This window comes from Gavialis gangeticus, unplaced genomic scaffold (assembly GCF_001723915.1).
Source record: "Gavialis gangeticus isolate Ggan-Ray unplaced genomic scaffold, GavGan_comp1, whole genome shotgun sequence".
Lineage (NCBI taxonomy): Eukaryota > Metazoa > Chordata > Crocodylia > Gavialidae > Gavialis > Gavialis gangeticus.
Genome location: NW_017729025.1, coordinates 64,373,378 through 64,385,645, shown reverse-complemented (window position 1 = coordinate 64,385,645; position 12,268 = coordinate 64,373,378). Strand labels below are relative to the sequence as shown.

The window sequence follows — 12,268 nt, the reverse complement described above, 5'->3', positions numbered from 1 at the left end:
CAATATTTTTTTTTTTATCAGTGTACCCCTAACAATAAACTGATATAATTAGAGTAGGGAAACTATATTTTTTCCAATACTTAAATCCCTAATATAATACCCGTAGACTTGGTTCATCTAGAATTGGTCCATTTGAAATTGCTGCAAGTTTTAGCAAAAGTACTCCATAGATGCACTCTTAAGCATCGCTTTTGTACCTACTTGTATATGATATAAACTGCATTATATTAATTCAAAGCCAAAATGCTCATGACTTACCATATACTTCATTGGGTTGGGCCCCAGCAGAGTCTACAGGATTTCAAGCCATGGTGACCCTGCAGCTCAGCACTTCTTAGTATGTGTGTACACTCTAGATTTCCCCCTTCCACCCAAGGATTCATGTGCTAATTAGACTCCCCCCACTCATGACTGAAACCAGGTGTTCTTGTCACAAGTCCTGGGATCCACCAGGAATTTATATGCAGATGAAGTGCAGGGCACCCTTATCTAGCTCGACCTCCACCTATGGGAGGCCATGTGCAACAGGCTGAGAGAGGGGACAACAGAGGGTTTCTTGGTGAACTGTTTGGGGCCCTGTTTGGTGTTGCTTGTCAGACCTATTTAAAGATGGTGAACAAACGGGAATAATTGGACATGGGAAAGAAAGGCACAGCTCACTGTTTGAGTGAAGAGGAAGTCGAAATGTATCAATTGTAGTGGCTCCCTATGACTTGAAAAAGAGTCTGTACTGGGGGGAAACCAAACCTACATCTTACTCAAACGGACTGCACTAACCTGTCCTTGGAGTAGGTCCCTATCAGTATGTTTGCCCATTATGGGCCATGTGTTTTATAGTTGTGGTTAGTGTTGGCTGCATTTAATCAGTTCATAGTTGCGTTCTATTACTGAGCATGTGCTGTTTTTGGCAGCAGTTTAATGATAGGCCATGTATTTAATGAGGTTTCCTTGTATGCAAATGTAAGATGCGGGGGGGAAACCTTGTCATAGATTCAAGTAAATGTGGTAATTCCCAGTAAGGCATGTTGGTACTGTAGAATTTATCTGGTTTGGGCAGGTTTCTTTTTTTGTTTTTTGTTTTTCAGGTGTTATCTTCAGACAGGTTTCACTATGACTAGTATTTGTCTATTTTCTGCCTATCGGTGCTGAAAATCCTCTGAACATACTTTAGTGGGTTTTCAAGAGAAGTATATAATAGCATTCTTGTTTGTTCCAATTCTGTGAGCTACTGTTTTCTCACTGTTTTAAGAAAGTATAAACAAGTATTTTTATCTAACCAGATTTGTTCTAAAGAATCAAGAGAGAGCTTAAGGTCTTCTACTGCATATGCAACTCAGAAATGATAAAACTGCCGATCCTTTTGATGTTTTGGGGGCCACAAAATGTTTCCCAAACAGTAGTCAGAGATGTATCACTTGCATGCATTCCTGGAGAAACTGGGCACATATTCTTCTGTCACTTTCTTTCACTGATACTACTAAAAAACTTGTTAAGAGCTTTTTAAAAAAACCGTAAGCTTTTTTAAGATTGGTGGTTTTTTTCTTTGCTTGTCAGCATTTCTATGTAAATGCTGCTGGGTCACCTTTAAATCACAATTTGATTTTCAGGTGATCTTTGCAGCTGTTCTTTTCAAAGATTTGGATAAAGCCACAACCCTTGGAAACCCAGTAAAACTAGCTATAATATTAATCTTCCATTAGGTATTATCTGTTAATTTACTTGCTAGACAAGGGATTGGCAACCTGCGGGCCACAGCTGGACCATAGAGCCACTTGATCCAGCCTGTGGATTTGGGGCTTTGGCAGCATTTAGTGGAGTGGGGCTTCAGCAGCAGTCCCTTTCCCGTGTCACAATGAGGAAAATCTCTGGCTGCAGGTGCTCTCCCTATACTACTGCAGGTGAAAAATTGCAGCAGTGATTTGGTCTTAAAGTCTGCATGACTACCCACCTATGATCCTAACTGTCAGTCAGGCCCACAGCATTAGAAAGTTACTGACTGTCCTGTTATACTGTTTTCTGTACTTTATCTTAATATAGTTATTTTGCTTGCTGCTTTCAGCTTCTAATTTTCAATTTTTTATGTGGTGTTCTTAAAATATGGGTTTTTGAGGGAAGGAGGGTAATGTTGGACTAGTAACAGTCTTAGGACATTTTTAGTTCATGAGAACAGCCCCCCAAATTTTGGGAAGACTTCACTCAAGTCCTACTGAAATAGTTTAAATAGTAATGTTTTGCAAATAGAAGAGAATTGGACAGTAAAACCCTCCTACAATGAGTTTTTGATCATTTTAGAAGTGAAAAATGAGCTATGAAGTGACTTTTTCCACTGTAGACACAGATACTGCTACTGAAATGCACAAAGCTGTAAGCAGACACAGATCACATTAACTTCCTGTGATGGAGAAGTAAAAATATAATGGTGGTTACATGAAGAATGTATAAAATACTGTCTCTCACTTGAATATATCTTTATAGTATAGGTACATTATATCCCTTAGTATCTTAAGAGCCCTTGAATACTATGGATAAGAATTAGAAACACTTCATGTAAAAGAAATTTCATTCTTCTGTGAGAATTTTATTATTTATATCTACAGAGATCCTGGATAAGACTGAAAGACTTCATGAGTTAAAAGAAATCGTGAAGAAATTCCATCCTGTGAACTATGATGTCTTCAAATATGTAATAACTCATCTAAACAGGTTTGGTATTTTTTTCTGATAAAATTTTACTAATGATTACAGGTTAAACTCTGATTAAACTGAAACTTCTGTGTGGTCTGTTACTCGTATGTTATTACATATGTGGAACAGGTATCCAGACAGATGAAAAATGTAGGTGAATTAATTATAAACATAAAAATGAGCTAAGTGGACGTAGTAATTTTGTCCTCTTTAAAATAAAATGCTCTGATTTAGTAGAATATGGGAACTTCACACCCATGACTGTTTCATTGGATGCAAAAAAATTAGGCTGTATGTGGCATATTTCTCTAGTTGCACACAATAGTGAGATTCAGGGATTTAATCATTAAAATGCAGCACAAATCCATACAGTGAATTAACTAACATTAAAATGTGTTAAAAATATTTAATCTTTTTGCATCTTCTGTCTTGTTTCATAACAAATGTAAATACAATTTAATAAAAAAATCTTGAAAATATATATTTTAGTTCTAGTGTATATCTTAAATTTGCACCCCAAATCTCATCTCCAGCATTGAAAGCTTAATGCTTTTAAAGTTATTCCATTATTTTAGCAAAACACAGAATTTATTTTAATCTTGGATTAGCAGTTGCACACTGAATCGGTGTGTATATATATGTGCAAGTAGGTAATTCTCGGTGACAGAATAAGTTTAGTTATTCAGCCCATGCAGGTTTTGGGCGTGAAGTGCATTGAATTTGAATTAAGTGCCATTGTAAAAATTAGAAAAAACTGTATTGAATTCCTACTTGTGCAAGTTAGTTGAGAGTATTTACTACTTTATTCAGTTTTTTAAAAAATCTTAGCAATATGGCTCCCCTACATGTGCAGGTAAAGGCAGAATGGATTCTGGCATAAGATCCACATAGTCGCACTTCCTCTGCCATGCTACGTGTGCATGGCAAGAAGCGTGATTGTGGAATCCAGCATAAGATTTTATCGCACCTTATTGCTGATACAAGGGGAGCCTGAGATGGCCATCTCAGGCTCCCACTGCACCAGCAAATAGCAAGCTCCTGCAGCTGACAGAACTCTCAGCCTTATTCGTGTGGTACATAGTCAGAGCTGAGTCCCATCCAAGACTCAGACCCTGCACCTGTGTGGTGCCCCTGTGGCTGGGGGATTGAAGCATCTGGGTCTCCCAGCTGTGGGGTATGATGCACCCCCTCCTCCACAGCTGGGAGATTGTAGTAGCTATGGTCTCCTAGCTGTTGGGGCACGGGCTACATGTGCAAGTTAAAGCTGGGTAGAAACCAGCTGTAAAGTTATTACACATTTTTGAGCAATAACTGTATAACCTGTTGGACCTTTTAAAAATACTGTAATTAATTGGCATATGTAGCCAGTCTAAATGTAATTGTGCAGTTAGGTAATTTCACAATGGATGTTGTGTGTAGAAGGGGCTATATTTAAATTTTAGGTTTTTTTCACTTGAAGTGTTCTCATTTGCTTAATAAACTTTCCCTGATATTTTGGTTGGTAAGTACTATTAGGTTATTAATTATTTAGCTGATCTTTGTATATAAAACTTACCACAATATTTTAAATAGCACAACATAATGTTATGATACACTTCTTTATACGTATGTACAGAAAATGACAAGGTTAAACATTCAACCATATTAGCATTTCTGAATTTAGGTTGGTTAAACATAGTATTACATTCTAATGGGTATTAATGCAGTTGTGTACTACTTGATTTGATTGGGACAGCATTGTACAATAAAGTGCACTGAAAGTTTGGTTTAGCTAACCATGTGATTTGTATTTTTTTAAGTGAAATGTGTTGAGTTCAAATGATCCAAATCAGCTTCTGTGAATTGTCAGTTGAATCAAAATGATCTTCATTAAAATGCCCTTTTCAGAGTCTCAACTGAGGAAAAGGCAAAAATAACTTTTTAAGTATAGAATATCCTTTCTTAGCACAAGGAAGGATCTCCACTTTTAAGTGGATATCAGGATTTCTAGCTTTGAAAGTTTGGAATGGGATCAGGATGGCAGATTCATGCACTGTGCAAAGCCAAGATCCATTCAAAAAAATGCTATTTTAGAGGCAGCCTTGGACGAAAGGAATCTTACTTTCTCAAATATGCGAAAGCTACCATTTCCTCACTCCCTGTACAGTTGCAAAAAAGTGCCTCAATTCCACAAGAATAAAACAGCAGCCAAGGGAATGTGTCAAAAGGTGCCAGTGCACAGCACAGTAAACAGCTGTTACAGTACGAGCTGTTCGGTCATTGAGTGTATTGTAGACAGACGTAACTTTCAAGGAATGATTTGAAAGAATAATGTTGAATCTTGGAGGGGTTTTTGTTTGTTTTTTTTTAAATGGACAGCTCTTTCTCCTTGCATACTGTCTTAGAATATAGGATGAAAGAGCAATAAGCACTGACATTACTAACAGATTAGAGGTTGGCATCAGTGGCTTTATAATTTGTGAGGTGATAGGTAGGATAGGACACAAAGGGCCTTAAAACTGAACAGAGTGTGTAACTACTGTAGTGGAGAAAGTGGAGCTTTTAGATTAGAAGAATGTGATAAGGCTTAAGTAGTGAACCAGGACTCATCACTTCTGCAGCATTTTAAATGTGTATAAGGAAGTAAGTTAACTTTTGTTAGGGCAGTAAGGAAGATGTTGAGGCACAGAATAGGTAAGTAGAAGGCGTGGATGAGAATTTTTCGTACTGTGGAAAGAAGAGATTTTAGAGAATCTGTGCAAAAAGACTTGGCAGTTCTTCAGTTTGGCTTAGGGGGCCTAGTTGAATAAAAAGCACAAGCCTTACAGTTTAAATGATAACTGATAAAGGAGGCAGGGAGAGCTTGCGAGAATATTAAGGACTTTGTTTTTGGATGTAATGAATTTAAGCTAATGAATGAACATCTGCGAGTGGATGTCAAAAGGGCAGGCTGAAATGTAGTTTGCACACAAGAAAAACCCTGAAAGGAAATATTCATTTAATCTGGGTGTTGTCAACTTTGAGATGTTTGAGAGAGAAATTGCACAGAGATATAACTCTGAAAAGAGAGACAGGGACCAGAGATGAAACCTGCTACAATGTGGTCTGCCTTGAGTAAGCAGAGAAGAATCTTCCCAAACCAACACTGAAGAGGCGAGTAATGAAATAGGACTAACCAGGAGGGACAGAGTCATCAAATCTGTGAGCAGATACAATCTTAAAAAGAGCATGATCAACAGTGTCAATAAGGATGGCGTGTAGTAGTGTAACTAGGGGTGAGAGAGAGTGACAGGGGCTGTCTTTGTAGGGGCAGGGGGATGTCTGCCATGCAGGAATATCCATCACTGCAGTGACATCTGATTGCACTATTGCATTTGGCACCACTGCAGCTGGCACCATCCCATACACTGCATCTACCCTGAGGGCCAAGCTGCTGTGCTGTGCCTCCCTTGGAGTACCACAAAGAAGACTTAGCAAAATTGTTGTTGGTATCTTTAGTGAGACCAGTTTGGTGAGAATATAGAAAGCAGGAGTTAGGTTTGAGAGGGTTAGGTATGAAGCTCAAAGGAAAGAACTTGAGTTAACAGTTGAAGACTGTGTTGAAGTTTGGAAAGAAAAGGGGTAAAAATCTGTGATGGCTTTAATGACAGAAGGCTTGATTTATGTTAAATTACTAAGTGGTCATGTTTAAGATGCTTACTTTGTTCTTAGCCTGTTTATAGTTAAGTGTTTAATTATTCAGTTGGTAACAAACTGACATTAGTTTACTTCTTGAGCGTGCGTTAGGAAACAATTATATATAGAAGAGACTTCTGGAGAAAAAACTCCTTTGAAGCCATTAAGCAAAATGCAGTCTGACACCTATGTGCTTTCGAAGTTTTTAAACGTAAGTTTCATTCCTCCAGAAAGAGGTGCATGATTCTAACTCAGGAAAAAGCATTTGGTATCTTTGGACATAATATATCCAGAATGGATTGTGTTAAAATATAACAGATATAATCTCATGCAAATATTTATCCTTTATTCTGCATTTGAGAGCATTTTTATGTGACAATCTTAATACTTTGTTTATTTCTTTACTAATGAATATTACAATTGTCTATTAGATTTATTAACTGACTATTTCTATCATATAACATTCTTTATAATTCTTTCTTGGCAAATATTAATGTTTGGTTAAAACCAATAATAGATAAAACTCCTAATTTTCAGATAAAACATCTAAAATGCTTCTTATTTGTCATTCTGAAGAAAAAAACAAATTGTTGGGAGGCAACCAGTCAAGTGATATTTTTTTCCACTCCAAAGGTCATGGTTGCTTATTTAGAAATTGTAATTGCCGAAATATTGAAATTGTTAGTTATTTAACTTAGAAGACTGGTATTGTATTTTCATCAGATTACATACCTAAGGAAGGGTAAAAATAGACATTACCAAATGAAGTGGATCAGCTGTGTTGGCATGTGTGCTGGCACAACGTATCCACTTTATTGGGTATAACATGTTGCCCATTGATCCTGCAGGACAATAGGCAAGTGTATTCTGCTTGCAGAGATGTGCCTGGAAATCTCTGGGCGGCATCTCTTTTAAGTAGAGAAAGCTGAACCAGGCTTCTGGGATCTCCTACTTAGGGTCCCCTGTTTGGGGCTGATGTTTTGGTGCAGTTCTGGGGCTGAGGCCATGAATCAGCTTTTTGGTAGTCTCAGGGTTGAGGCTGCACTGCAGTGTTGGTGCATACCTGGGGAAGAATCTCAAAAGGGGGACCCAGGCAAGTGCTCCTGTGGCTTCAGGGGCCTGATCCTGCACACCCCAGAAATGGGAAGTCCCAGGGCGTGCATGATCGGGCCCCTAAACCCCAAGGGTACGCCTGCCTCAGATGACGAGAGGGCACAGACAGTTCTTGTCTCCAGCTTTAAAGCAAAGAGGCATCATCTACAAAAATAGTACTACAAATTATACCACCTATGTTATGGCTGCAAAATTTGGTCATTTGTGGTGGGGCATAGATGTCTGTTTGCTTAGTCTTTATGGAACCATAACAAATTTTGCCAATATAGGGCAACATCTGTTTGCACCCTAAGGACACGGAATAGAAAATATTAGAATCCCAAATAGGAAGATACATAAAATACATTATCAGTTAATGGTGTACTGTTTCAATATATGACAGTGGATCAGTTTCTACACACATTTGTCAGAAACCTTCAAACTGAAGAATCAAAAGTGCAAACAGAAGCTGCTTAATTGCAGTTTTACAGCTTAGGGCCTTGTTATGTGTTACTTTTTAGGTGGCTCTTGGAGCCATCTGTATCATTCACATACTAACATGTGAAACTAGTCACTTGGCCCCAGTTGTCCTCCTGCCTAGAGCAGTGGGGCTGGACCCGACAATCCGCAAAGTCCTTTCCAGCCCCAAACAATCTATGAATTTCTCTTTAGGCAGCTTTAAAGTTATGCCACTTGAGCCTAGGTTTTTCTTTGATCTCTGTTACCTAGCTTGTGTTGCACTAACATGTAGCCTAAAGTGGCAGTCACTTTAGGCTATACATTAGTGTAAACATCCCACCACCCCCTCTCTCCCCAGCACCCCAGATCCCTGCTCATTGGCTCCCTGCCTCTTTACTTGTGCACCGATAGTGTCCCAGTTGAGCAGGCAGGGAAGAGTTAACCCACCTGCCTGGCTGCTGCTGTTACCGTTGCTGCTGTCTGGGCCAGGTTCAGCCTGGAGAAGAGCAACAGTCAGGTGTGTGCAGGGGAATGGCTCCCTGAGCACAGGCAGCTACAAGTAAGCAGGGGGGTGGGGTAAGGAGCCCTAGGGGGTGGGAGAAGCAGAGAGAGCCTTAGGGATGGGGGGGAGAGATTTTTACCTTTCAGTCCTTCAGGCCCCTGTAGGCCTAAACATGTGACTGCTCCAAACTCGAGCTAGCACTAACACTGATCAACATTTGAGCAGCTCATAGTGTAACATATAACAAGGCCCTTTAGAGAACAAAGGACTCTTTCCTGATAATTTATTAGACCTAGATTACAAGCTTTCTCATATTTAAGAACATTTTTTTTGTTGAATATGAAGCCAGTTATTTACTGGTAAAATGTCACTGTCCTAATATCCTAATAACTACAGCTGAAGACAAAGCTTTAAACAAATTTTAAATTTAAATAAATTTAGCTTGCCTTCTGGAACTTCCTGAAGAGTGAGTCTAAAAGTTTGGCGTGTTGCTGAAGAAGAAACTACAGAGCTAAAGGCAAAGCTTGGCCATGAGTTTTATAGATTTTGAGGCCAGAAAGTTATTAGAACGAGCCAGTCTGCCCTACTTGTGTAGCAAAGACTGCAGAATTTCACTCTGTGATTCTTGTATAAAGCCCCCTAACTTTTTGTTAAGCTTACAAGGAATGCATCTTTAGAAAGGCTCCAAATGACATAGAATCCTGGGCATATTTAAACAGGATGTGTTTTCTCCTATTCCATTATATCTCTCAAATAATGTATTCACCTAAAAGTGACTTGAAAGTATTTATACATTTAACGTGAAACTTACGGATTTCTGGATTTGCATCTCTTGTAACAGAGCTAAGAATCGACGCATGTGTTTTAATGGATATTTTAAAAAAATAAGTAAATCATAAATAAAGGACAGTTTTCATGTATACACTTATTAAAATTATCTAAATCAAATCTGTTTGTTGTATATAATATTCAGTTGCTCTTCTTGAATGGTTTCTGAAAAAAATATTCTCATTTCAGGGTTAGCCAGCAAAATAAAACCAATCTTATGACTGCTGACAATTTATCAATTTGTTTCTGGCCAACTCTGATGAGGCCTGATTTTGAAAACAGAGAGTTTCTGTCTACCACCAAGATTCATCAGTCGGTAATAGAGACCTTCATTCAACAGTGCCAGTTCTTCTTTTACAATGGAGATATTGTAGAAACACCTAACTCAGTGACAACATGTCAGCCACCACCTTCCAACCCAGTTCAGATGGTGGAACCAATGGTACCTCTTCAGTTACCACCACCATTGCAACCTCAGCTGATACAACCACAATTACCAGCAGATCCTCTTGGTATTCTATAAATAGAAGATGATAGCAGGCAGCCTGGCATTGAACAGAAAAGAAAAGCTATAGACATGCATGTTTCAGGATACAATAATGTACTTTATATTTATGAAAAATGATTCACATCCAAACTGAAGGGACATTTTTGTTATAACCCATACTGTGTTTTTCATTCATACACACTGCAGATCAAAACAATGTGATAAGCATGACTGGAGAGGTTTAGTTTTTACAAACAAAAATAGCTATAAAGTACAAAGCTGCTGCTGCATGAAACCTTATTGCAAATCACTATATCATTCCTGTGACAGTTGGTCACATATATTGTGAATAAAACTTTTCTATAGAAATGTAATGATTTAAAAATCACACATACGAAACATTCAGTGCTTACAGCCTGCTTTATGGCTGTTTTTGTTATTTAATGTGCTATTTTTGGCAATTTTATTCACATTCCAGGCATTCTGTGTAGACAGCAAAAGCCCAGTGATAGTTCTATTTTGTAACCTCCTAGCTACTTATGGAATGGTATGATTGGGATGGTTTCAAAAGAATGCAAAATGCACTGTTCAAAATATTACAATCCCACACCTTCCATATTTACTTGTAAGTAAACCTGTGGAAAATTTGTTGAGGGGTGGGTAAACTTGCTTATTTTTTCTTACAGCACAATACCAAGGACATGCTTGTTGTAAAAGTGAGTTTCAAATATTGTACAAAAAAATTGATGTTGCCTACTTTTTTCCTTATGTTCCGTTCCAAAACTAAACAGTTTGTAATAAGGTTAATTCTGTAAACAGCTGCATGTTTAAAAGATCATCTCTGGTCTTGTAAACTTAATCTAAAATATTTTAGATATTTTATTTTTTTCCCACTTGGGAATACATGTAGGATGTAGGAAATAGATCATGGCATTTTCATATAAGTTTATATAACTTTTCATACATAAACATGAATTTTGTTGTAGTAAAATTCTCTAAACCAAACAATGTTTTAATCTAGGACTTCAATTTAATCTAGTCTTTAAATCTATTTTTATGTGGCCCTTTAAAGATATACAAAATGCATTGCTAATCAATAGCAATAAATACTTTGGGTACTGATAATTAACCTCTTTGGAATTTGTATATATAAAAATCACATAAACTTGTATTCATGTTCCTTTCCTCAGTATATTGTACTAAAAATTCAAAATGATTTTGTTTTTGCACCACTTTTAATTCTTTCTTTTACATTGGTACCAAGTTTGCTGTAAAAGAATGCTGCTTAAATTAAAAAAAATATTTTGGTTAAACAGCTTGTTATTGGTTAAAAAAATAGAGTACACATCATAGCAGAGGGGAGGTCATAGTTAAACAGTATTTGTGAGATTTTTCTTAACAGTTTCTTTCATGCTCAAAGTATAGCTTTTTTGGTCTGAAAAGAAGAAAACCCCCCAAAAACCCCCAAAACAGAACCCCAACATTTTGATTCACTAAGCTGCTAGGACTTGTTTTGTGTAGTTTTTTTTTTAAAAAAGGCTTTATGATGGTCACTGTTGTCATCTTCATTCATAATGAAAGTTTAAGATCATCTTCTGTGTATGATAGTAAATAGCTGATTTTGAGAGTTAAGACTCTTAAGAGTTTGATTTGCTCCATTTTCTTAAAATAAAAATTGCCTTTCCCAATTGTTATGTCCTAGGTATTGTACTTCTAATTATGACTTGGGTTATCATTCTAGGTAATATGATACCATAAACCAGGCTGCTGTTGAAGTACATGTATATTATAAATTATCTTGATATTTGTGTTATATTCTTGCAAGTAATTATCTTTTCTAAGAAAACAAAAACAAACAAACAACCCCTATTCCTATTGCAAAGCACACAGGAATTGATAAAGTACAATAAAGTCTGTCCTGTAAATTGTAGTATTCTTAACTTGTTCTACATTACATCTGTTGTCAATATAGCTTTTATTTATAGCTCCCAGTCTAACAATGGCATGTTTAGCAAAGAAAAATTAAACTTCAAGAGTTTTATAAACTGTTTCTAGGTTGCTAAAGAATTTATTTTTCTACTATATATGGTATGGACAAAGCATCAAACTGTACAGGAAACAAGTCTGACTATTTCTAATGGAAGTAGGCTTAAAAATATTTTTTCCATTATATCCATATTTAAATTCTGTCTGGTAAAACTGTATTCAGGTTTGCTGCTGTGAACCTTATTTTAAACTTTTTGCAAAGTATAAGTTCTGTTTCCCATAATGTTAAGCTAATCTTTAATTTCAGAACTATCCTTTTTATTTAGTTTTCCACAATCAATTTCAAATTAATCATATTTTAGATAAATTATGTGCAGTATCACCTACTTTTTGTCTATAGTACTACAAATCTTTTTCTGCAGTGAGGTTTTGCTGTTGGATTTGGCTTGGTTGGATTGTGTCGCCAGCACTTACTAGAAGATTAATTAAAAAAAAAAAAAAAAAAAAGACTTGGCATATGACATGCTGTTGGCCTTTTCAGAGTTCCTGTGAAGTCTTTAGTTTATAAAATATTA

At 36.9% G+C, this 12,268-nt stretch overlaps 1 protein-coding gene across 2 annotated transcripts in view; it reads left to right on the top strand.

Moving 5' to 3' along the window:
* The window catches only part of ARHGAP5 (Rho GTPase activating protein 5), an 86,404-nt gene extending 74,783 nt beyond the window's left edge, over nucleotides 1–11,621 (top strand). For both annotated transcript variants that reach the window (XM_019518912.1, XM_019518911.1), the window contains exons 6-7: nucleotides 2,598–2,703; nucleotides 9,410–11,621. In XM_019518912.1, coding sequence (XP_019374457.1) covers nucleotides 2,598–2,703; nucleotides 9,410–9,743 — 440 coding nt within the window. In that variant the 3' untranslated portion in view covers nucleotides 9,744–11,621. The remainder of the gene's footprint in view (nucleotides 1–2,597; nucleotides 2,704–9,409) is intronic.
* The last annotated feature ends 647 nt before the right edge of the window (nucleotides 11,622–12,268 follow it).